Source organism: Petaurus breviceps, unplaced genomic scaffold, assembly GCF_028583685.1.
Source record: "Petaurus breviceps papuanus isolate PSGF00001 unplaced genomic scaffold, PetGlider_PUasm1.0 520, whole genome shotgun sequence".
Classification (NCBI taxonomy): domain Eukaryota; kingdom Metazoa; phylum Chordata; class Mammalia; order Diprotodontia; family Petauridae; genus Petaurus; species Petaurus breviceps.
Window position 1 is genome coordinate 549,545 of NW_027186354.1, and position 27,049 is coordinate 576,593.

The window sequence follows — 27,049 nt, forward strand, 5'->3', positions numbered from 1 at the left end:
AGATAGATAGATAGATAGATAGATAGATAGATAGATAGATAGATAGACAGACAGACCAACACATATCTAAGTAAATGGATAAATACATGAATGAATGTATGAATGCATCAATAAATTAATAGATAAAAAATGAATGAAGTTGAGACCCTGACTCTTCTGTGGTCAGTAGAAGTACTGTATTTTCCCTCCTCTTTTATTTCTCCCTCCTTACCTTTTCCTACTTGGACTGTTAGGGGGAAAAAGTCAGAATAATTACAAAGGCAACATTAATACAGGAGAGCTGGAGGAAGTTAAGAGTTTGGCATCCCAAGCAACGGTTACCTCCATGAAGATAACCCGTGATTTGTTGCTACGGCTGTATCCTGCACTGTCTCCAGCCTGTGTTATTCTTATGGCAGATGACTGATATGGGGAAGAGCAGGCCCTTGATTCACTGCAGTAAATATCCTGCATTTCTTCCAGTTCCCACAGATGCTCACCAGCTTTTGAGCCGCATTCACCGTCGTTCACCATCATTTACAAGGATGGCCCTGCCATTCTGCGATATACACATCGCTTGATGGCACATAGGATTATTAGAGTCATAAGGGAGCCTAAAGTTGTCTGGTCCAACCTCCTCATCCTACATATGCTAAGTAGTTAGCTGGGTCAGTGGCACAGTAGATAGAGCTCCAGGCCTGGAGTCAGGAAGACCTGAGTTCAAATCTATATGGCACTTTAATCTCTGCCTCAGTTTCTTCATCTGTAAAATGGGGATAATAATAGCAGCTCCCAGGGCTGTTTCAATGCTAAAAACCTTAAAGTACTCTTTAAATGCTGGTTATTATTATTACAGATGAGGAAACTGAGGCACAGAAAGAAGTGATTTGACCAAGATCACATTGAGGGAAAAGTAACAGAACAGGGATTTGAAATTGTATTTTCTAACTCCAAAGCCATTGTTTGTCTACTAAATAGCACTGACCTCTATAATTTGTCCTTTTATTCTGTCATCCCATGTTCAGATCTGAGTTTCAGGGACCTGCTGAAAAGTGTAGTTAGCAATATAGCTTTCTAATACAGACCAAGGAGGCCAGGGTTGGAGTGAAGCCCTCATTTTGTTCCATACTCTCAGGAAAGGATTTAAAAAAAAAATCATCACATTCAAAGTCCTACAAATTACCAAAGAGAATGAGAGCTTAAAAAAATGATTTACCACTGTGAGATAATTTATTCCACTTCTTGCTACCTACTGATGGGACCAAGTGGTTTAAAAATGGTCAGTGCCTGGCTCCAGCTGAGTATCATTAAATGGCACTTGTTTCACTTAATGAGGGAGTCCCAGTTCCGAGGTTATTTTAAAATTACATCTCACTCCAAGTGTAATTTCTCTCTGTTTCCTCTTGTCCAGTGGGAGATCTATGATGCATATATGGATGAACTAGAGAAACAAGAAAAGACCAAGGAGATGGAGAAGGCAAAAGGCCCAGTGGCTAAAAAAGTTGGGAAGATGATGACAAGGAAATCGAAGTCCCTGGAATCCCAGGTACTGAGCAGGACTCAAACCCCTCCATCCTTTCTGAATGCTTTTGTGTTTGTCTTTTCCTCCTTTGGTTCAACGGTGACCAAAATAATGAGGATGTTGGTGCCTAGCTGCAGACACAGACCAAAAAGTCCAATTCAGTCAGCATTTATTGCCTACCACGTCGACCCAACTAGTTTTTCCTCATCGAATAAACTCTCAGAAATGTACCTTGTAATCTGAATTGTGTGGCCATGAGAGGAGGAATGAGAAGAGGGATGTAGATATTAGGAAAGAGGACCCAGAAGCCATAGCAGCGGCAAGAGGAAAAAAGGCAGGCTGCCCACAGGGACCCAAGCCAGCTCAGGGCCTGGAATCCAGGGATTACAGAGATGGAGCCCTGGGATAGAAGCCTGAATCCCCTCCAGTGGCTCTGAGAGTAGGAGCCGATTGATGGCCTTAGAGAGTGACTGTGGCCCCCTGAGGACTAAGGCCCAGGGCAGGATCCCGCCTTTCTGTGAATCTTTAGGGACAGGACAACCTGATCCCTTTTGAGTTTTTGAATACTTTTTACTAAAGCAGATTTTTGCATGTTGGAAATAAGATTAACAAATACTTTTCTAAATGCCCTTCCATGAAGGAAGCCACAGAGAGACAGATACGTACTCTAGTGTCCTACCTTTTGAAGTTCAGGTAGAGGGGGAGACAGTGTTGGGGCCGGCAGGGATTTAGGACTGGGGGGGGGGAAAGAGGGTGGAACAGAGTAGTCAGTCCTGTTGCAGTGGCCCAGAGACCCTGTACCCAGAACCAGGAGTAAGTAGAGACTCACCTAAAGTAAGGAAGACAATGAGGGACACGTTTTATAAATTTGCATTTTTAATCCCAGAGAATTTAATATTTTGTTCCACATAATTTGTGGCAAATCAAGTCACATATGTTTCACTGAAACCCTGGTACCTAGCACAATGCCCAGCATATAGTAGGTGCTTAATAAATGCTCCTTGATTGAAGACTCAAAGCCTCAGTTATCCACACAGGAGATTGTCCGTTCTTATATACTGTTTCTCTTTTGGCCAGCAGCCCTGAGGGTCTTCCCCTCCCAGTTTGATTTTTTTTTTCTTAATTAAAGGAGTCATCCTTTGACACATTTCTTAAAGAGGCCTATTCACTGAATGAGCATTACTTTACTCAAAGTGAGAACCTAAAAAGGCCTTAGCCTGAAAGAACCAGGGTCTCCCATTGCATCCTGGGCCATCTCCACTCATCCTGATGAATATCTGGCCACTGAACCCAGATGGCTCTGGAGGACAAAGTGAGGCTGGTAAACTTTCACAGCCCTCCCTCACTTAAATCAAAGTCAACTGCAAGTCATGTCATCATTTCCCTGATGCCATGGTCCTCTTCTAGAATGAAGGACAAACGCAACAGCTCTTCCTAAGGCCTCTTTGCACTGTAGTTGTAACATTTTCTGTGATACTGAAGCTTTCTCAGCAGCCCTTAATGATTGTCTTTATTTTCAGTGTATTTATTGTAGAGTCCTAAGTGCTTGGGAGAGATTTGAAATATATTATGAGAGGGGAGAAGGGGTGACTTGTGGTTTAAAGAGGATTTTTAAGATAGTTCTTGCTTTCTCTTATTTAAATACACTTTTACACTTCTTCATTGCTAACTAGTTATCTGCTAGAACTCGGCTCTTGATTCCTGAGACATAGAAGGCAGGAGCTCTTTTGGCAATCTCCTTGATTGTATGACTGAGCTCCTTTCAGAAGGGCTGGTCTAATGACCTGGTAATTGTGTTTCTGGCTCCCCAATGAAAAGTAAAGTGCTGGAAGCTCTATCAGCAAAGAGAGACTTAACAGCACTTAACTGTTTCCTGACAACCTTTCTTTGGTCTGCTGATGAGCAGCTGTACTTGTAATTTTCTACAAACTGATGTAGGAGCAGGGTCAAGGGGGGAAATGCTGGGTCCCCTCACTTTGAAAAATACTCTTCAGTGGGAGAAACACTGCCACTGTCATCAACACCATTGCTGAGCATTGCTGAGCACCTTGGTTAATGGAATGCTTTTGAATGATTCTTCTGCAAAAGGGAGATTTTAGTGAATGAAAAACGGCAAGCTCATTCCCTGGAAGCCCTCATACATTTTCAGAAGGCAAACAAATTTGCTACTGTTAGTTAAATGTTTCGATGTGATTATAACAGCACATTAATTTTAGGTGAAATTAATGCTATAGCAGAGTGTTGGTTATATTCCTTTTGGAGTATATCAGGCCTCTTGTCTAGTCATTCTGTATGGTACCTTTCTGCCTACTTTATAGGACTCATAGCATAATTTTTATTATATTATTGTATATTTGCTTTTCTGATTATGGTTTTTTTTAAAGTACTTATTTAAAGTTGAGTTGTTGGCCAGGAACACAACTCCAAATGATCACTTCATCCCTACTGGGAAAATATGATTTATGTACAGTGATCCATTTTATCCCTCAGTCTCCAGAAATACATTGGGACCAAAAATGAGAACTGACTGATTCCTTCAGAATCACAGTAGAGACCTGTGGCCTTTAGGTAAAGCTGGAGACATGCTTCTCAAATAAATGAGTACTGAATGACCTACTTTGGAAGGCTCTCTTTGCCAATTGAAGATCGATAGATACCGACCATATGATTTTAAAATGGCTGTCGTAGGCTTCAGGACCTGTAGAGGTTTGTGGGAAAAGATACAGGAACATGTATTTATCTGTATCTTCATTTCTTTCCTGTTGTTTTTAATCATTACCAACTACAGAACTGACCGAGGGAAAGGGGCAAGTGCATCAAACCCAGATGCAAGACAGTACTTCCTGCATGGATGCAATTATAGATCAGGCTAAGAGGCCATGGATACCTGCTCCATGGCAGGTTTGGAAAGCTGGTTTCTTAAAGCATCAACATTTTCTCTGGAATGATTGTACACACTGGAATGATCAGAGTCATCCAGGTTCAGGGCTTACAGGACCTACAACTATTTACAGTGGTATACAGATGGGATTACCTTTTTGGTCACCTTCCCCAGAACCATCAGCGGTCACCTTTTGCTGAGGAACAGAACCCAAACCCAAAGTAGACTTAACATTGGCTTTGAAAGTCTTGTGGCCTTCAAATCTAGCATTTTCCTTTGTTCTATCTGATGTGTAAGAAGACTGGAAAGGTAGGAGGGGGCTAGGTTGTGAAGGGCTCTGAATGTCAGACAGAGCATTTTGTATTTGATCCTAAAGGCAATAGGGAGCACTGGATTTTATTGAGTAGGGGAGTGACATGGTCAGATCTGTGCTTTAGGAAAATCACTTTGGTGGCTGAATGGAAGATGGATTGGAATGGGGAGAGACTTGAGACAGGAAGACCCACCAGCAGGCTATTACAATTGTCTAGGCATCAGGTGATTTGGGATTTCACCAGAGTGATGGCAATATTAGAGGACAGAAGGGGGAGTATTCAAGAGATATTACAAAGGTAAAACTGACAGGGCTTAGCAATAGACTGGATGTGGGGGGGGGGTGAGAGATAGTAAGGAATTAAGGATGACTTTCCTCCCTTTACCTCTCCCCCAGATTGTAATACTGAGGAACTTAGAGGATGGTGTTTCCATCTATAGTAATAGGGAGGGAAGGAGAAGGGGCAGGACTTCAGGAGAAAGAGAATGAGTTCCATCTTGGACACATCGAGTTTAAGATTTCTATTGGACATCCTCTTCCATTAGAGGGAAAAGCCTGGAAGCAAAGGAATTAGTTAGAAAACGATTTCAGTAGAGCAGGTGATAGGTAATTAGAACCTGAACTAGCTGTGTTGGCAGCATGAGTGGAAAGGAGGTAATGTGATGGATGCAAGAAATGTTGCCAAGACAGAATCAACAGGACTTAGCAAGTGCTTACCTGGCAGGGGGCTAAAGGAAAGGAAAGAGGCAGAGATGACTCAAGCCTAATTGATGGCTGACTAAGAGGATGGTGGTGCCAACAAGGGAAACAGGAAGATGAAAGGGCAGGGCAGATGGGGCAGGGAGGGGGATGGGGATGAGTTCAGACTCAGAAATGTCGAGTTGGCCACATCCCCTCAGCCCTCTCTTGTGACCTTTATCTGCCTCCCTTATGGTACTCATCAACTATTGATATGCATATTGTATCCCTTCTGTTAGACTACAAGTTTTTGGGGGTAGTTGTTATAATTTATATATCTCTGTATTCTTTAAAATACCTTAAATGTGATTAGCAATTGATCAGTAAGTGTTTATTAAATGAATCCATCTGAGAAAGGAAACAACCAAGTACCTTTTTAATTATAGTGGTTTGTCACTAGAAGATGAATACTGAGACGTTCATCATTACCAGCCCAAAACATTTATTTCCTGTTTTGACATGGCAGACACTTCCCAACCAACACTCAAACCCCCCACAAAATACGTTCTTCAAAAATATCTAAGGTCTAACAGCATGATTGGTATTGGTAATACATTCAATACATATATTTTCAAAGCACTATGTAATGAATTGATTGTCATATCCAATTTCATTTACCTTTGGTGGGAAACCTAGTGTGAAAATCCTCACCTAGCAGGCCTTGTAAATGGCAAACTATCCAATCTAGGTGGGGCGGTATCTGGGCATCCTCCTACCAAACAGACATGAGCCAACTTGTCATTTGATCTGAGAGTTAGGAAACAATGATCCCATTAGCATTATTATATTCAATCAGGCTCTATTCTTTTCCAGTTGAGGTATGGGTGGGTATAGAGATGTGATCAGTATCCTACCTCCTCTCTCTGACTCTCCCTTTCATTTGTCTTGGTCCTACCTCTCAGGCCTCCATTCTCTGGGTCTAGAATGTGAAGTAGATGAACTATTACTCTTGGCACCTTTAACTTAAACCTTTTATTTCAATCTCCTGGACTTCCTCTTAACTCTTGTCCATGAGTATCCACTGTTCTTTTGTCTCCTAGCTGCTCAGAGCTTGAGACCACTATGTTCCATACCATTTGCTTTCCCCTATCAATGCTTGCTTTGCAGCAGTGACATGGTAACTATCACTCAAATGTTAATGATTTGTGGTTGCTTCCCACCTTACCCTTCCGAAGAGGATTTAGGTTTTAATGAGTTTATAGTGTCTTAACCCAAAGAAACAGAACTCAAATGGGAGCAACAAAGGAAACTTCTCCTGTGTGAGAGAGATTTGGGAGCAGAAGGGATTTTATGGTTCCAAATTTCATCCTGCAGGTTGCTTTCTAATCTATTTATTTGTAGGACTGGCACTCTATATTGAACTTCTTGTCTCTTGGGAAATTCAAAACCTGCTCTCTCCCTAGAAGTTGTATGACTCTTTTAAAAAAATAATGTAACCTCAAATTTGTTTAGAAGAGGAATGTCTTTTTCCTCTCCTGTGGGGGGGGAAAGTCTTTACTGAGAGGCTTCAGCCCAAGAAACCAGGGTAGATGAGCCCACAAACAATATTTCAATCATACCAAAGGAAATTTGATCTGGGCAGAAGAGATTTTGCAAAATCAACTGAATTCCTTGTGCCATGGTGGGAAGGTAAATCTTGACTTGGGACCCAGGATACCTGTGGAAGGGGAGTTTGCTTTCCAAGTTGTCCTAGCCATGGGAGGCTCTGGAATCCTTGCTCAAGGAAACTTTGAAACATGCTTTTCAGAGAAGTCTTCCTCCTATCTTCCCATTAGTGTTTCAGGAGAAAGGGTCTTGAATCATGTGGTAGCAAGAGGACTGTTTTATGTTGTGATCTTTGGTTTTTGAAGGAGGGGAGAGTAGCCAAAGGGGCATCCTGTTAAATGTGTTCCCTGTTCCTAAGACCATACTAGAGCCAGTGGCAGCTCCTCCCTTTGGGCTGAGAGCTGGGGATCCATCTTTCTCTTAACCTGAAGGTATCCAGGGATTAAAAACAAGTGACACCAGCCAATCAGCTTAGCACAGTGTGTAGCACACAGTAGGTGCTTTGTAAATGTTCTAGTTGACAGATAGTCATTTAACACTGGAATCTAGGAATCTCTTAGTAGGAGAAACCCCTTCTATCCCTAGTCAGAGACTACAGAAATTGGAAAAATGGAAACAAATTTTAAGAGAATTTCATGACTCACATTAAAGTAATCAGAAATTGATGGCATAAATTAAGAGTTGGAAATCCTTGGTGCAAATAACCATGATATAAGATTGGAGTCATATTTTGTGACTCTTTTGTAAGCCTATGTATTTTATTTTGTGTATTTTTTATTTAGTATTTTATATTTCCCCAGTTACATGTAAAAACTACTTTCTACTCTGAGTTCCAAATTCTCTCCTTTTCTCCTTCCCCCTGACCCCATCCCTCATTGAGAAGGCAAGCAATTCAATATAGGTTATACATGTGTAGTCATGCAAAACATATCCATAATAGTCATGTGAAAGAAACATAGACCAAAAAAAAACCTCAAGAAAAACAAAAGAAAGTAAAAAAAGAGGATGCTTCAATCTATATTCAGACATTATCAGTTCTTTCTCTGGGGATGGAGAACATTTTTCACCATATGTCCTTCAGAGTTGTCTTGGGTCATTGTATTGCTGAGAAGAGCTAAGTCATTCACAGCAGATCATCTTGCAGTATTACTGTTACTTTGTACATAGTACATTGTACTTTGCATCTGCCCATGTAAGTCTCTGAGGCTTTTCCGAGAGCATCCTGCTCATCATTTCTTATAATATAATAGTATTCCATCATAATCACAAAACACAACTTGTTTAGTAATTCCCCAAATGATGGGCATCCCCTCAATTTCTAATTCTTTGCACCCAGAAAAGAGCTGCTATAAATATTTTTGTATATATGTAAGTCCTTTTCCTTTTTATTTTTTCACTTCTTTTGGGATATATACCTAGTAGTGGTATTGCTAGGTCAAAGCGTATACATGGTTTTATAGTTCTCTGAGTATAGTTCCAAATTGCTCTACAGAATGGTTGAATCAGTTCACAACTCCACCAACAGTGCATTAATTTATTTTTTTTCAGACATCCCCTCCAACATTTGTCATTTACCTCTTCTGTCCTATTAGTCAATCTAATAGGTATAAGGTATTACCTCAGAATCATTTTAATTTGCATTTCTCCAATCAATAGCGAGTTAGAGTATTTTTTCATATAGCTATAGATAGCTTTGTTTACTTTTTCTGAAAATTGCTCATATCTTTTGATCATTTATCAATTGGGGAATGGCTTTTATTTTTATAAATTTGGTTCAGGAATTTGGCTATAGTTTTGGGAGTTTTCATTTTGGCATGTCTTCAGTAGGTGATTGGTGGATTCTTTCAATTTCTATTTTACCCTCTGGTTCTAGAATATCAGGGCAGTTTTCCTTGATAATTTCTTGAAAGTTGATGTCTAGGCTCTTTTTTCGATCATGGCTTTCAGGTAGTTCAGTAATTTAAAAATTATCTATGCTGGATCTATTTTCCAGGTCGGTTGTTCATCCAATGAGATATTTCACATTGTATTTAATTTTTTAATTTTTTATTTGCTCCATTCTAAATTTTTGGAGGGGGGAGGTAAGGCAGTTGGAGTTAAGTGACTTGCCCAAGGTCACTGTAATGGGAATGTAAATTTTAAAGATCTTCCCTGCCCCTAGGCTAAAGTGCACCTGGAGCCTGGGGTAGGAGGCTTGTTTTTCAGCAGATACTTTTTGATTGGCCAGTGGGTCAATAAGGTTGTTACATTCTCTGAGCCAGGAGAAGGCTATATAAGCCCTGATGTGTAGCTTTGTTTTGGGGGCTCACTTTGATAAGTGTTCTGTGATTTGATCAGATGAAACTCTGGGAAGCCGTTGTTGAGAGTCCCCCGGCTTTGAAAAACCCAGATGTTGATTTGGTATGGATGTAATGGTTGGACAGTTTGGAAACTGTCTACTTGATCTGTTTCTCTGTCTTGATAATCCTGTCTGTGTATTCTGAAGTTTGGGGTGCTGACCTTTTTCCCTTGAACTAGGTAAACAATACATATTTGACTGATTAAAGTAAGCTTGTTAACCCATTTTGAGTTGCTTTCCTTTATCAAAGCAGATCTAAGAACCTGTGTTGGCAGACACCCTGGGGACGCTGGGGTACTTGCCACTACAGTCACATGGTTAGTTTTTGTGCTAAGTGTCTGAGGCCGGATTTGAACTCAGGTCCTCCTGACTCCAGGGCCGGTGCTCTATGCACTGTGTCACCTAGCTGCCCCTCCATTCTAATTTTTAAGGAATTATTTTCTTCAGTGAACTTTTTGAACCTTCTTTTTCATTTGGCCAATTCTGTTTTTTAAGCCTTTCTTCTTCTCATTGGAGTTTTGGATCTCTTTTACCATTTGACCTTAGTCTGTTTTTTAAGGTGTTATTTTCTTCAGTATTTTTTTTTGTCTTCTTTACCAAACTGTTGACTCATTTTTCATAATTTTCTTACATCACTGTCATTTTTCTTCCCAATTTTTCCTCTCTCTCTCTCTCTCTTACTTGATTTTCAAAATCATTTTTGAGCTCTTCCATGGGCTAAGACCAATTCATATTCTTCTTAGAGGCTTTGGTTATAGGACCTTTGACTTTGTTGTCTTCATCTGAGTGTGTGTTTTGATATTCCTTGCCACCATAGTAGCTTTCTATAGTCAGAGATTTTTTTTTCCATTGCTTGCTCATTTTTGCAGCCTATTACTTGATTTTTAATTCTTTGTCAAAGTAGGGCTCTGCTTCCAGGGTGGAGAGCACACTGTCCCAAGCTTCAGGGGTTTTGTGCAGCTGTTTTCAGAGATACTTCTAGGGACCTGTAAGTTTGCAGTTCTTCCAAGGTGGTATGATCAAAAGACAGGTGTCTTTACTACTCTCCTGGCCTGTGCTCTGGTCTGTGAGTGACCACAAGCACTCTTTTTGGCCCTGGAACCGTGAGAAGAATCCCCCCTCCACTGCTGCCACAAACACTGCTATGCTGGTGCTCCTCCTCACACTGGGACTGCCACCTGGACTGGGAGCTGGATCCACAGAGTCCTGTCTCAGTGCTAGCAAAGAGACCCGTGTGATCCCCTTCTGACCAGTTCAACCCTCCTTACGTCTGTGGGCTGAGAGCTCCAGAAGCAGCTGCTGTCACTGCTGATCCAGTCACTCACTGCTCCTGGTCAGCCTGGGCTGGACTGCGCTGCACTCTCACCCTGCTGATCCTCTAAGTTGTCTTTGGGGTCTGTGGGCCGAGAAGTCTGGAAATAGCTTCTGCTGCCAGTGCTTCCATTGCCCTGAGGCCTGCTCTGGGCTCACTGGGACCCTGTCTATGCTAGCTTGGCCTGGGCTGGACTGTGCTCCTCTCTCAGCCTGGTGCAACAGACCTTTCCTGCCAACCTCCCAAGTTGTCTTGATCTAGAAATTTGTTTCACTCCATCTTTTTGTGGGTTTTGTTGCTCTAGAATTTGTTTAGAGTCATTTAAAAAGGTATTTGGAAAGTTTTGGAGGAGAACTCAGGTGAGTCCCCCCCCCTTTACGCCACCATCTATTTTGTGTATTTAAAAACATGATTCTGAGAAGGGGTCCGTAGACTTCGTCAGACTGTGAAAGGGGAGCAAAAAAAGGTAAAGAATTTCTGGGAGTCAAGATGGCAGAGTAAGAAGTAAGTTGCTCTCACCCTCCCTTATTGACCTCTGAAAGTCCAGAAAATATTGCCCCAGGAAAAACTCTGGAACAGCTGACCCAGCAGAAAGATGGGCTGAAGCAGTCTTGTAACCCAGGAAGCTTGGGGGATTAACAGGAAAGGCACCTCTCACTCTGGGCAGAAATACAGGACCAGAGGTGTCCCAGCAAGCCAGTGGCAGGCTCCACCTCAGCAAACCAGAGGGAGATCCTGAGCCCCAGGGTGGTGGAATGAGTAAGCACCAACACCAGACCTGAGCACCTCTGCACAGGCAGGGGAGCCAGTAGACACTAGCTTGGAAAACCACTACATGTACTGGCATTCAGCCAAATCTCCTGATGCTTCAGCACAACTCCAGGAGGCACAGCTCCAGGCTGGCAGGCATCCTCCAGCAGCCAAACATTCAAGTGCAAGGTATAGGTGAGAACATGTCCCCCCAGGGGACAGACTCTCCACCCCCAACCCCAGAGCTCCAGTGTGACCAACCCCAGCTCAGCAACAGGTAAAGTGCCAGACCCCTACAGCCTCCAGCTGCCAGCCCCTGAGACCCCAGCACACACAGCCAATGACCAGTACCTGGGCTCCCAGCACCAGAAACTTGGGTCAGTGCCCCCTGCACTCTATCAGGAGAGCTCAACTTTGAAAGCCAGGAAATAGGCAAATACCATTAGCAAAAAGCAGAAATGGACAATGACCATAGATTGTTATTATGGGGACAACAAAGATCAAGGCACAAATTCAGAAGAGGACAACACTGTCAATATACCCACATCTGAAGCCTGAAAGGGGAACATGAACACCGTGGTCTCAAGCTCAAAAAGCCTTCTGGGAAGAGCTCAAGAAGGATTTTAAAAGTCAAATAGGAGAGGTGGGAAAAAATGGGAAACGAAATGAGAGGTATGCAAGACAGAGTCAGTAGCTTGGAAAAGGAAGGACAAAATTTACCGTAGAAAACAAGTCCTTAAAAAGTGGAACTGGCCAAATGGAAAAGGAGGCATAAAAACTTACTGAAGAGAAGAACTCCTTAAAAGGTAGAATGGGAGAAATGGAAAAGGAGGCATAAAATCTAATAGAAGAAAACACTTTGTTAAAAATTAGAATTGGGCAAGTGGAAACTAATGACTCTATGAGATATCAAGAATAAATCAAATAAAAACAAAAGAATGAAAAATAGAAGAAAACATAAAATGCTTCATTGGTAAAACAACTGACCTGGAAAATAGATCCAAGAGAAACCGTTTAAAAATTACCTGAAAACTATAATGAAAAAAAGAGCCTGGACAGCATCTTTCAGGAAATCATCAAGGAAAACTGCCCTAAGGTCCTAGAACCAGAAGGTAAAATAGTCATTGAAAGAATCCACTGATCACCTCCTGAAAGCGGTCCCAAATTGAAAATGCCAAGGAATATTGTAGCCAAATTCTCAGATTGCCAAATCAAAGAGAAAATATTTCAAGCAGTCAGAAAGAAACAATTTAAATATCATGGAACCACAGTCAGGATTTTGCAAGACCTTGAAGTTTCTACGTTAAAAAAAAATCAAAGGGTGAGGGGTGGCTAGGTGGCACAGTAAGAGCACTGGCCCCGGAGTCAGGAGGACCCGGAATCGGTTCCAGCCTCAGATACTTAACACCCACACAAAATAACTGGCCATGTAACCTTGGGCAAGTTACTTAACTCCAATTGCCCTCCAAAAGGCAAAAAAAAAAAAATCAGGTGTGGAATACGACATTCCATGAGGCCAAGGAGCTTGGATTACAACCAATGTTCAAGTACCTAGTGAACTGAGCATAATCTTTCAGGAGAGAAGATGGACATTTAACAAAATAGGGGACTTTCAAACCTTCCTGATGAAAAGACCAGAACTCAACAGAAAATTTGATCTTTAAATACAAGACTCAAGAAAGGTCTAAAAAGTAGATGAACTAACTTCCACTTACAAGAATGTAACCAGCCTGTTGAGATTCATCCTCAGAGGCATGGTCTCAGAAACCTACTGTTCAAGTAAACTACCTACCCAGAATTCCCTGGGTTCTTATGGCCTTGCATTTGACTTCAGCTGGACTACCCAGAGCTCCCAGGTGCCCATGACCTTGGTGGTGGGAATAGCCATCCAGGTCAGGAACCATCTTGCCTAAGTGAAAAGGTGATCCACATTAGACCAGGTCAAGAACTGATGATGTCCAAAAGCAAGGGACTGTGTAAATGTTCAGAATGTGAGCCCTGTATTAGAGTGGACCAGCCAGCATTGTTGACCCAAGGGGCAAGCTGGGAGGAGCAGTGATGGAGATTCTCTCTCCTTCCTTTCCTCCTCTAGACATTTCAAAAGCATGTGGCTGACTATGTCATTCCCTAGCTCTATAAGCTTCAAGGACTCTCTACTGATCAAATACCTATACCTCATTTTGTCACTGGAAGTCCTTCCCAATCTAGCTACCACCTCTTTTCAAGCTGATTACCCATTTCTCTGTCCCACAAATCCTATATCCCCTTTGCACAGGCTATCTTAAAAGACTGGACTGCTTTCCCACACTGCCTTTTCCAACTCTTTTCACCCTTATCTCAATTCAGGCAGAACTCAGCTCCAGTGTCAGGCTGCCTGAGGACATTCCTGATGACCCCATCACTGTTGGCATTTTTGTCACCAGTCCCATCTCCCCCAGATTTATTTGTTTATTTTTACTTCTCTTTGTACTTGTTCTTTCTCCCTAAAAGAATATAAGCTCTTTAAGGGCAGAAACTGTTTTTGTCTAGTGTTGCCTAATACAGTAGCAGGCACATAGCAGTAGCTGGAACATAGCAGGCACTTGAGAAATGCTGGTTGAATTGAATTGAATAATGATATTATTCTCCTTCTGCTTACTTTATTCTGCATAAGTTCACCCAAGTTTTCTTATGTTACTTGGATTTCTTCAGAGTCATCATTTCTTACTGCACAATGGTATTCAATCACAGTCTAAGCCACAGCTTCTTCAGGAATTCCCCAAGTCTTGGGCATCACTTTGTTTCCATTTTTTTTAATAATACATAAAAAAGTAGTGAGAAATTATTTTGCAATGCCTACCACATGGTAAGGGATTAATAAATGCTTGTTGACTGATCAAAGAACAAACAAAAACAATCCCAACCCAACAAAAAAGGTAAAGAGCTTCTGCTTTAACAAGATAAAATTCATCACTTGATGGATAACCTTCTAGTGAGGGGCCTCTTTATAGTTAGTTTAGCCAATCTCTGGGTGAATGATATATAGTCTGTTAACAGACCTGCACAAAGAATCCTTCAGCTGAGATCATATCTGTACAGCACTGTAATGGTAATGGTAATTTGAAGATCTTACCTGCCCCTTAATAAGCCTAAGGGAATTTGAAGATCTTCCCTGATTTGAAGATGTTCCCTGCCCCCCTAATAGGTTGATTGTAATCACATGGAGCCTGTGGCGGGAGGAGTTTGCTGAAGGGTGGAGCAGAGTCCACAGGAAGCAGAGAGTAAAAGCAGCTAGACACCCAGGGAGACAGCTAGGCTTATGAGTGTTGGTTTGTGGGAAGGCTAAAGGATAGTGTGGCTCTCTGCTGCATTGTGGTATATTAACTTCTATGCTACTGTGATGGATTCAGTTTCCTGGTGTTGGGATTTGGTTTTCTGGTGTGTGGATAAATGTTTTGCTTCTGTCTTATATATGGAGAGTCTGTTATATTTTGATATTGAGAACTTATGCTGGCATATTTACAGTCACCATCAATGCTGTGAATATTGTGTTGATGCTACAGGTTGATGCAGTGCCCGGAACATAAAAAGCGCTTCATAAATGCTTATTCCCTTCTCCTTCCTTTCCTATTCCAGCTTAGTCACATGGCGCATTGGAAAAGGACTTTTCCTGAAGAGCTGTTATGTGTGCCCACTCAAAAAGCCCACTTCACCAGACTTTGCAGGGAGCTCATTTTTAGATGCCCTTTCTTCTTCTTCTTTTTCTTCTAGCTAATTAAGCCTTCCTTTAAGTCTGGCAAAACCTCCCAGTTTCTACTAGAACAGACTGCTCTGCATCTCACTTCCAACCTTGACTTCTATATTTACTCTCCTGTTATCCATGGCTTACTTTGTCAACCAGTGTTTCTTGAGTACCTAATGTGTGCATTACCCAACCTTGTGAATGGTTATTATAGGAGAATCAGAGAAGAAGGCACATTTGCTGTCTTTTAGAGGGACTTGTATGATAATTGGGGAGAAAGAATATATATAAAGAAGAAACAAGGCAAGATATAATCAAATGCTAAATTATAATGCTGTAAGAATACAAAGGAGGAGGAGACTGAGAGTAGATATAAAAAGTTTCATGGGGAGAGTGGGATTTAAGCTAGCCACTAGAGGGTGGAAAGGTTTCTTTTTGGAACTGTCCTAGCGTTCCTCAGAATAAGTGGTGTCAGGACTGAAGGTTATCAAAAACCTGCCATCTCTGTAGCAGGCTGTCTGACCGCTTCCATTTTCTCCCATGTGTGTCTCTCAGCTGCGTCAAATCCTGTGGGATCCTTGCTTATATAATTCTTAGTTTTGGATTATAAACTAAAGATACAAGGCTATAAAGCTGTGAGATTGAGACTCCAATTCACAGAGCATATGACTAAAGGTCTGAGCATCTGACTTGATGACAAGGTGTCTTCAGTTCAGTAAAGACAGTTATAGGGGGCTGCTGATCAGGGATAAAGCTTAAATGATGCCATATGTACCAGAGGAGAGGCTGATCTGACCATGTAACTACCCTCCTCAACCAATTCCGGTGGCTTCCTATATGGCCTTCAGAATAAAATATGAACTCCTCTGTTTAGCTTTTAAAGCCTTACACAATCTGGGTGTGTCTCTCCTGTGTGTAACACAACTTTATTGGACCCCACTCCCCTTCCCCCCACTCTGTGATTCAGCCAGATTGTCCTTCTCTCTGTTCCTCCTATGATACTCTCATCTCCCATCTCTGTGCCTTTGTTCTGACTGCTTCCCATTCCTGAAATGCAGTCCTTCCTTACACATCTACTTCAGAGTTCCCCTCTTCCTTTAAGATCTGGCTGAGACACTGTTTTCTGCATGAAGTCTTTCTGATGCCCCAACTACTAGTTCCCTCTCTCCTCCAAACAACTTTGCATTTAACTAGTTCATGTGTGTATTTTTCTCCATTAACTTTATATTGATGCTGAATATATGTATAGATATACTTATCTCCCCATTAGAATGGAAGCTCATTGCAAGGAGGAATTGTTTCATTTTTTGTACTTGCATGCCTCACACCTAGCAGAGTACCTGGTATGTAGTAGATACTTAATAAATATTGACTGATCAGTTGATTGCCCCTGGGTGCTCCTGCTGCTCCCAAGATGAAGGGGCGCATGAACTTTAGCAAGAGTATCCAGAGATGCCATAGAGTAGAAAGGAGCTGGTATATGTGGCCACTGGATTATAGTTGATAGTGAGGGGACATTTGATGAGTCAGTGGACAAGGCAGTAAGAGAGGACATTTGGTGAGAATGCATACAGGGAAGAGATTGGTTGAGACTCTGCTGTTGGAAAAAACACACAGTTAAAATGCTTCCGTGTTGGTCTTGGGTGTCATTCCCTCTCTATAGCCCGTGTGGTGTGTGGATCCATCCCTTCCTGAGTGCTTCTTGGTCTAGGCTGTAGCCTCAGCTATCCCAGAGCCTGCCCACAGCAGAATTGAGAAGATAATCAACGATGAGACTCTGATGGCCTCTGGCCTAATGCTGCTGCTCTGAATGGTACCAGTTGAGCTGAATCGCACTCTCATGTTCCATAAGGAAAATGTCTAGAGACTACTATGCATGACAGGTAGCACCTTAACAATGCCATCTGCTGTTTTTCTTTTCTATAGAGTGATGACATAACCAAGGTGACCCAAGCAGCCAAAATAGTGGAGCGGATGGTCAATCAGAACACATATGATGATATTGCCCAAGGTACGGTACTTATTGAAAGGGTGTTTATAACTCTTGTTTTCAGGAATACTCACATTTCAAGTCAGCAAAAGTGAAATGAGTATCTTCTGGGTAATTGGCCCATGCTAGACATTGTAAAGTAAGAGAAAGAAGACACAAAACTCAAAGATATTTTTACAATTAGGGAAGTGAAATAGATATAGATATGTACATATCTAATCGGTATAGATATATGAGAGAAATCATATAGGAAGATATAACTGTAAATGTCAAAATGAGTGGTACGGATGAGAATATCATGGGAATTCAGAGAAGGGAAAGATAGATGTGGCTAGAGTAATTAGGGGAAATTTTCCTGAATTTTGAAAGATTAGGAGGATTTCATTAGGCAATGGAGGAGGAAAACTCATAGGATTGTAGACTTAAAGTTGGAAGGAACCTCAAAGACCACCTAGTCCAACCTCTTCGTCTTACAGATAAGGAAACTGAGGCCTAGGGAAATTAAGTGACCTGCTAAAGGTCATACATAGTGTGTACACAGTGTGATATTTGGCCAGCAGGAGCAGAAAGTTCATATAGGGGAATAGTTGGAGAAATCCTGAAGCATAGCTAAAAAGAGGAGCCTTGAATCACATCTCAGGGATGAATAGCAAATTGAGAACGTTTATGAATATTCCTCTAGGCTGTTGCCTATCATGAATCTCTCCAGCCTCAGCAACTCCTTAGTTATCAATTTAAATAAGTTTTTTATTGACATTTTCTTTTTCTTGCATTGTTATAGTTATCTCATGTATCTGTCTTCCTCTGCCTCCCAGAAAGCCATCCCATATGACAAACAGTATTTTTTTAGAGAGGAAAAAAGTCAGTACCACAGATCAATACCTTGAGAAAGTCTGAAAACATGTACAATGTGAACCTTCCACCTCCACCAAAGGGGAGGTTGGAGGTGTCTTCCCATATGTCTTCATTCAAGTCTTGCTTGACCTTTAAACTTTTGTTACATTTACTTTTGATATTTTGGTGTGTAAATCTTTCCATTTACATTGTTGTAGTTTCTGTGTATATTGTTTTCTTGACTCTGCTTACTTCACGTTGCATCCATTCATTTAAATCTTCCCATGTTTATCCTAGGCATATTAATTTTGTCTGTGCAGAAGCTTTTCAATTTCAAATAATCAAAGTTATCTATTTTATCTTTGGTAATTGCTTTTATCTCTAATTTGGTTATGAATATCTATGAACTATATGATCTATCTTTCTCCTAATTTTTAAATTATCTTTAATATTAAGGAGAATATATTATGGAAGATGGTATAAAGTGCTGCTCTAAGCCTAATTTCTGCCAGATTGCTTTCCCAGCAGTTTTGTTTTATTTTGTTTACTAAATAAAGAGTTTTTCCCTAGGTAATTTTTCCTGTTGTCCTCTTTGTCCAACACTGGGTTGTTGATTTCTATTGTTTCCTAGACTTCCATTGATGTATCTCTCAATTCTTTAACTAGTCCCAGATGATTTTCATGACTGTTGCTTTAAAATATAGTTTGAGGTCTAACAGTGTTATTCTCCTTTCATCTCTATTTCTTTTCCTAATTTCCCTTGATATTATTTAGTTATTGATTATGTTCTCAGTTGACAAATTGCTCCTTATTTTGAATTTCAGATATTATTTTTGTTTCATTCACATGTTAGAAAGGACATTGACAAAATAATAAAGCCTATTAAGAGACGAACCACCAGGATGGGGAGGTATCTGGAGGCAATGATGTGTAAGGATTAGGAAGAGGAGCTGGGAATGTTTAGCCTGAAGAAGGAAAGACTTGGGCAGGGGAGGAGAGAGTGGAGAAGAGAGAGGTCTTTGGATATCTGATGTACTGACAAGCAGAAGATAGATCAGACTTGAGAAACACTATTGTATAATGCACGCAGTACTGGACTTAGTGTCTCTTCATTTAGCATCTCAATTTCCTCACCTATTAAATGGGGAATAATAATTTGTGTTTCTATTGTTGTTTAGTTGTTTTTTGGTTGGTCTGGCTCTTTGTGACCCCATTTGAGGTTTTCTTGGCAAAGATACTGGTGTGGTTTGCCATTGCCTTCTCTAGCTCATTTTACAGATGAGGAAACTGAGGCAAACAGGATTAAGTGACTTACCTAGGGTCACACAGTCAGTATCTGAGGCCAGATTTGTACTCAGGAAGATGAGTCTTCCTGACTAGAGGCCAGCATTCTCTCCACTGTTATCTACCTCTTGAGGTTGTTCAGAGGAAAGCACTCTGAAAACCTTAAAGTACTATATGAATGTTAATTGCTGTTATTGTTCTTTAACCAGGCCTCCAGAACAGAACCACTTGGAAGTTGCAGAGAAGGAAATGTGGACTTGGTGTTAGGGAAAACTCCCTCATTAATTAGAGATATTCAAAAGAAGAATGAAATCATTTGAGTTCCATAATAATACTGGAATTCTTCTTGTTGGGATTGGATGAGCAGCCTGATATTAGGTATGGTCTAGGTGGAATTTGTGTTCGGGTCCAGGTTGGACAGGATCCCCTCTGCAATCTCTCCTCAACCCTGAGATTCTGTGAGAAAACATTAAAGAGGAGGTTAAGGACCAGATGTTGGCATCAGGGGAATATATCTGAGGACCCACATCACAGATGAACCTCAGAGGCTCTGTCCTCACTGAGCAGATGTTTTAGGCAGCTGTAAATGTGCTGGTACATTATTGTCAGACTGAGTCAACAGTAGTTCATAATGTGGGGTATACATGTGTGTGTGTGAGTGTGTGTGTGTGTGTGTGTGAGAGAGAGAGAGAGACAGAGACAGAGACACAGAGAAAGAGAGAGAGAAGAAGAATATAACTGACATAAGACACTATAATTTTTGTGAAGCACTTTACATAAATTATCTCATTTGAGCAGTACAACAACCCTGTGAGGTAGAGCTGCTGGCATTACTATTTCCATTTTATATATGAGGAAACTGAATCCTAGAGCTCACGACTGTCCTTCAGCCAGTAAGTGTCAGAGGTGGGATTTGAAACTGGGTCGTCCTGACCCCAGGTCCAGCATGCTGCCATCCATTCAAATGAGACAGTATATTTAAAGCTATTTGGCTACCTTAAAGTGCTATATTAGAATCATAATTATAGTGATGATGATTATTATGCAAAGTAAGTCCCCTAGAAGACTACAGGACCTTGGCTCTGTCAGTCCGTGTTTTTCATTCAGTTGCCCTGGTTGTTATTATGTGAGGTCTTGGCCACTCTGATCTCTGGGGAAGCCAGTCAGTAATCCTGAGGAGGCAAGGCTGTGTCCCTGCCCTGCCCTCCCCGGCCAGGTATGAGGGAGCATGTGGTCCATTGGGCACTTCACCGGGAGTTCTTAATGGTGTGTGTGTGTGTGTGTGTGTGTGTGTGTGTCCTGGACTCCTTACACAAAAAACAAAGCCAGTTCACAGACCTCAGGTTGAGAACTCTTGCACTAAAGCCAGGACTCAGAGCTAATAAGGGATCAGAGCGGCTGGGACGTGACATGACGTGACATGAGCCCCCAGACTGAGGAGTTTGTGGTATACTTCTCTCTGTAGACTATTATCAACCTTTCCATATTCAGCAGCTCCTCAGTTACTGATTACGCTCCCCTCAGTTAGCAGATTGCTCATTATTTTTTCACAACTGTGGCCGCCCCCTTGATACCTTGGTGTTCATCATTCATCCCTGGGAGAGCAAAAAAAAAAAAAACAAGATTGCCGAGGAAAGTAGCCAAACAGAGCCCTTCTTTATTATTCAGGCTGGAAAAATGACCTTGAATACATTTCAGAATTACAGAATTAAAAAGCAGCTATTAATGAATTAGTTATCCTCACAGTCTGACTTCCTGAAACCCAGCCACTGCAATCACCCCAGTGAAGGACTCAAATCCCAATTAATGTCAGTGGGGAAAAAATGGGCATCTGTGAGCCATCTTCATTTAAAAGAAAACAAGTCACATCGAATTGCTTTAAAGTTTAATTTTATTTAATTGAATAAGTTTTTCTTAGAGGATGTGTAACTATAATGAAGGAGAAAATAGAAGTACTAGAAATTATCCTCCTTGCCTTAATGTGGTAATTTTAAAAGGGCAGCCATGCTTCAGGATTTCTGACATGATTCAAGGCCAGCACCTCACTGTGTAATCAATCAACTTGTCTTTTTCCTTTGGCATTTTTGAGGTTCTCCTCACTCTGGAGCTTAGGTTATCACACCCTGATGTATGATATCTCATAAGTGAGAGAGACAGAGAAAGCAAAAATGAATGTGTCTCTTCCACTCAGCAAGTGTATATTGAAATGTCTATCCCTGTGCTGTGGAAATGGAGGGGAAAAAAAGCTATGATTCAGCTTAACCATATGCAAAGTTCAACCATTTCTTTAGTGAGATGAAACTAACATGCGTGACACAAAACAGTACAAGACAACATGTGAGTGCCAGGGATTGTGTTATAGATAGTAAATGCTATAGGAGGTTAGAGAAGGGTTTGATCACCAGGGACTGGAGTAGTCAGCGAAGGCTTTACAGGGAAAGTAAGACTTGAGAAGTACTGGGAGGGTTTATATAAGTGGAGAAGAAAGTGAGGGCACGTGAGGCAGGAAGGTGGGAATTGTTATAGCTTGTATAAGAGACTGTGAGGAGCATGAACTAACCTCTAGTCCCACACAGCTGCATGTGGTCAATCTTCTGCACGAATGGGAACCATCTTCCTTTGCTGGAGTCTCCAATTCCTTTCCAGGCCCAACTCAGCTGCCACCTTTTCTTTCATAAAGCCTTTTTTTTTTTTGCTTTTTGGAGGGCAATTGGGGTTAAGTGATTGCCCAAGGTCACATGGCTAGATTTTTTTTGTGTTAAGTGTTTGAGGCTGGATTTGAACTCAGGTCCTCCTGACTCCAGGGCTGGTGCTCTATTCACTGCACCACCTAACCACCCCTCATGAAGCCTTTCTCTGAACCCTTCCTTCCCCCACCACCCATCTGTGGTAATGATCTCTTCCTCCTCAGGCACCTCATAACCCCTTGCTTTGGTTCTGTGCATTTATTTCTCTCTATTTAAATTCATAGATATATGTGTGTGTCTTCCTTGCCACCTCACCTAATCTGTTAACTCCTTGAAAGTGGTCTTTATCTCATAGGCAGACTTGTGGTCATACAGCTAGCTAATATTCCTGTACTCTATGAGTTTCGTCTTATGAAACCATTTATATAAAGGGCTTTGTACACAATAGGCAGTTGATATATGTTTGCACATGTATGAAGGTGTGAATGAAGATTTGCTTGATCAGGAACTGATGAGACCCAAAGAATAGTGATTAAGAGATCAGTATAAACTTAGAAGTAGGTTTATAGTGGAAGGTCCCAGGAATTTGTCATTTCATCTGTTCTGCTCAATGGTTTTTCCATTTTGTTTTTTACCAGTGACATCGATGAGGGCATAGATGTGCTGTTTATCAGATTTAGAGATGACACAAAACTAGTCAGGATCACTTACAGGTTGGATGACAAAATGAAATTCCAAAGAGATGCCAAAAGACTAAAATAATGGGCAGAATTGAACAGCATGAAATTTAATAGGTTCAAATGGCAAGTAGTGTATTTGAGTTTTTAAAAATCAGCTGAACAAGGACAGGATGAGAGCTATGAGTAGATAACTGGTCATGTGAAAAAGCCTGGGAGACTGGAGGCAGAGGGGAAGTGGTGTTACAGAATGCAAGTCCAATATGAGTCAATAGAGTGATATGGCAGCCAAACAGATTAAAGTAATTTTATGCTTTATAAATAGAGGATGAGTGCCCAAAATGAAAAGTGATTGCTCTGTGCTAATTTTCCCTATTCAGACCCCATTAGGAATATTGTGGTTAGCTCCAAATCCCACTTTTCAGGAAGGACATGGATGAGTATGGAGTACATCCAGAAGAGAGACCAGTATGGTGAGGGGACTTGAAACCATATCATTTGAACATCATTTGCAGGAACTGAAGATATTTACCTTGAAGAATAGAATATTTCGCTGTTTTCAGGTATTTCAAGAGTTGTCGGGTAGAAAGGAGATTATTAGACTTGTTCTTCTTGATCCCAAAGGGCAAAACTATGAATAATGGATTAATCCTGCAGAGGCAGATTTTGAGTAGATATATTAAAATCTTCCTAAGAATTACATCTATCCATAGGTGGAATGAACGGACTTAGTAGGTAGTGAGCTTCTCATTTCTATAGGCATTCAAATAGAGGCTAGATACTCACTTGTTTGAGATGTGCAAGCATGGGTTATACTAGATCAGGGATTCTTAATCTTTTTAAGTGTCACAGACCCTTTCACAGTCTAGTGAAGCTTCTTTACCCCTTCTCAGAATAAAATTTTTAAATGTACAAAATAAAATACATAGAATTACAAAGAAAATAAATTATCTCAAAATAAAGTTATTCACTTTAAAAACAAAAACCAGGCTCATGGACCCCAAGTTAGAAAGCCCTGGCCTAGACAATCTTTGAGAATATCTCATCTGAGATTCAATGATGTTTGTCTCCTCTTCTTGTACCCCTCTAGGTGCACCGCTCTAAGCTTTGACCTAGTATTTTCATGTTGCTTCTCTCCCATCAGGGCTATCTTCCCAACTCCATCATCTTCGGCCAATCCTACTCTAAGTCAGATATAACCCCATGCCTTTTGACTCAGATAAGAATTTGTTAATATGATCAAGGAATCCCAGGTGACATCAATCAATTAACAAGCATTTAATAAGAACTGTGTCAGGCTCTATGATGAGCACTAGAGATTACAAAGAAAATGAAAAATGAGTCCATGCTCTCAAGGAACTGACATCCCAACAGGGAAGATGGCATATATGTAAATTGGCCCTTACAGGATAAACTTAAGATAAGCAGAAGGTATCCTTAGAAGGGAAAGCACTGTCAGCTGGGAGGAACAGGAATGGCTTCCTATAGGAGTTAGCCCTTGAGCTGAGTCATTAAAGGAAGCCAGAGCTTAGGGTGGGAGAACATTCCATGCATTAGGGACAGCCAGTGTAAGGTATGGAGACAGGAGCTGGGGTTTTGTGTGTGAGAAAGGTCAGTAGGGCTGAACTAGATAGCGTATTGAGAGAAGTAATATAAGACTGTGAAGATTAGGAGCCAGGATGTTAAGAGCTTAACAGTGTCAAACTGTAGTTTATATTTTATCCCAGAGGTAATAATATTTGGAATAGAATTAGGGACTGGCAGTGTCTAAGTGTAGTAGTTCAGTACTTTCAGTTGAGTCCAACTCTTCATGACCCCATCTGGAGTTTTCTTGGCAAAGATACTGAAATGATTTGCCCTTTTTTTTCTGTAGCTCATTTTACAAATGAAGAAACTGAGGCAAACAGGGTTACGTGACTTGCCATGGGTCACACAGCTAGTAAGTGTCTGAGGTTGGATGTGAGTAGGAGCAAAGGAGGCAGTTGGAGGGAATAATCAGGGCTGGGGTTTGGCAAGGCACAGTTGGCAATAGGGCAAGGGAATGTGGGGTTGGAGAGTAGTGGATAGTGAAAAGTTGATCTGGTTCACCAAAGGGTTGAGATTGGGAAAGGAGGAAAATGTTGCCAGAGCAGCGCTTATGGTCAGAGCTAGAACTGAGAGAGGAAGAGAAGAAATGCATGTCTTAGTGAGGACAAAAGAGTAGTTTTGAAAGGAGTAAGGCATAGGCAGAGATGTAAAGAGAAAAATTATAATCAGATAAATTGTGAAGTCCTTGAATATAATGAGGGAGTGTAGAGGAATAGGTAATAGGAGGTCATTGAAGAACTGGGAATTAGGGTGTTTGAGGGAAATATGCCAATGAGAGGGAAATGGAGCTGAAGTCTCTTTCCTCTTTAAGAGAACTTTTGGGCATGTAACAGAGGTTGGAGGTCTATGGGAATGGCTCTAAAGGTAGCACTTGGAAGTGACTCTGCTATTCGTTAGGAATTGGTCAAGTAGTGTTCATTAAGCCTTTCTCCTCCATACTTGTTTTGTGCAGATCCCCTCTTTTTCTTCTGCCTTTGGACCTGTTGCTCTAGAACTCAGAAGCCTCTAGATCCATTCCCTTTGGACTGCCATCCTGAATCTCTGGATTACTCTCAGCTGCTTTCTTTGAACCCCAAAACAGGGCATTGTGATTCTCTTCTCACTTGTTATTCGCTAACATTCACTTGCTTCTACATATGACTCTTAGGATTATTTAATGGGACACCTACTTATTTTAATTGGTATGAGAGCCAAGTGTTAAAGTCAGAAGGAAAATGGAATCTCCTCCTCTTTGCCTTTTTGAGCCTCTTTTGCCATTTGAGTTAGTCTATTTTTTAAGGTGTTATTTTCCTCAGTCAGGCTGTTGACTCTCATTTTGTAATTTTCTTGCATCGTTCTCATTTCTCTTCCCAATTTTTCCTCTACTTCTCTTATCTGCTTCTTAAGGTCCTCTATGGCCTGTAACCAAGCTTGTATTTTCCTTTAAAGCTTTTGGTGCAGGAGTTCTGACTTTACTGTCTTCTTCCTGTTCCATGCTTTGCTCCTTTTTGTCTCCAAAATAGGAGTGTAATGTTGGAATCTTCTGTCTGCTTTGTTTCCTTTGCCTGGTCATGTTGCCCCTCAGTCACTTGACCACTGGGCTTTTTGCCACAGTAGGACTCTGCCACTAGACAGGGGAGCTTTCATCCCAAACGCTGGGGTTTTCTCAGTTGCCAGAGGTATTAGATGGGTAACATCTCTGAGGTCTCCACACGCTCTGGTAAGCTGGACACACACCCCAGGACCTCCACCCTAGACTGCAATCCAGATCCAAGTAGGTGAAAGCAAGAATGATTACCCCTCAGACTGGTGCTTGGTCCCCCTACACTCTGCAGGCCAGGTGTTGAAGCAGCCACATGGCACTGGCTGGCTGTGCCAGTGTCTCAGCGGCTTCTCGCCCCAGGAGCAAAAGCCACGCACTCCCACTTACTGGTCCCAAAGTCCAGACTGTACTAACTTCTCACTTTGTCCTTCGCATCTATGTGTTGATAATTCTGGAAACGGCCACAGCTGCTGCTGATTTGGGGTCCCTCCAGCAGCGGCAGGAAAATGGAATCTCTACTGACTTTTAAGTCCTGGAAAGTAAAAGACCTGGAGGGCACAGGTCACATTTTCTCTCTTTTTGCCACTTGAAGTTTGTGACTTTGGAAGAGAAAGGAAAATATGGGAAGTAAATGGCTGTAAAGATGGCATAAAAGAACAGGGTCTGATTTTATGGACCATGACTTATGCTAGGACAATGAACTACTGGCAAGGAACAGAGTGTGTCTCATAAAAGTTGGAAAGAACACATTTAGTAGGGCCTAATTAAGAGGGCTCTGAATTGGAATAAAGGGGAATGTAGAAAAATGGGAAGATAAAACAGCAAAACCAGATGTTATGGAAGATAACATGTGTGATGTAGAACGGCATACTAAGGAGAACATGCCCAGTTACCCACAGGTGACATTAACAGGGAAGAGATTTAGAGGCAATATTTGTGACCTTGGATGTCTGTGTATCACAAAGAATATAGGGTAACAGGGGTGGCTAGGTGGTGCAGTGAATAGAGCACCAGCCCTGGAGTCAGGAGGACCTAAGTTCAAATCTGGCCTCGGACACTTAATGCTTACTAGCTGTGTGACCTTGGGCAAGTCACTTAACCCCAATCGCCCTGTATTCCCCCCTTCAAAAAAACAAAACAACAACAACAAAAAAGAATATATTGTAACAACTGATAACAAGAGACTTAGGTCTCTTGACTTGAACTCCAGGGTTCTTTCCAGTACAACTCTTTGTCTCTCATCTCATGGTTATAACATTCTAATGGAAGGATATGTCTTGCTCCAAAGAAGCGGAGCTTATGCTACTGGGCAGAGGAACAGTGCTTTATCTCAAAGAGGGTTATCTGTTGTTATGGAAATTCTTGAACC

The 27,049-nt window shown here is 41.4% G+C and overlaps 1 protein-coding gene across 1 annotated transcript in view; it reads left to right on the top strand.

Annotated features, from left to right (window-relative positions):
- Window positions 1-27,049, top strand: part of DNAI1 (dynein axonemal intermediate chain 1) — a 265,252-nt gene that overhangs the window by 91,108 nt on the left and 147,095 nt on the right. The window contains exons 9-10 of the mRNA XM_069101915.1: window positions 1,391-1,525; window positions 17,026-17,110. Coding sequence (XP_068958016.1) covers window positions 1,391-1,525; window positions 17,026-17,110 — 220 coding nt within the window. The remainder of the gene's footprint in view (window positions 1-1,390; window positions 1,526-17,025; window positions 17,111-27,049) is intronic.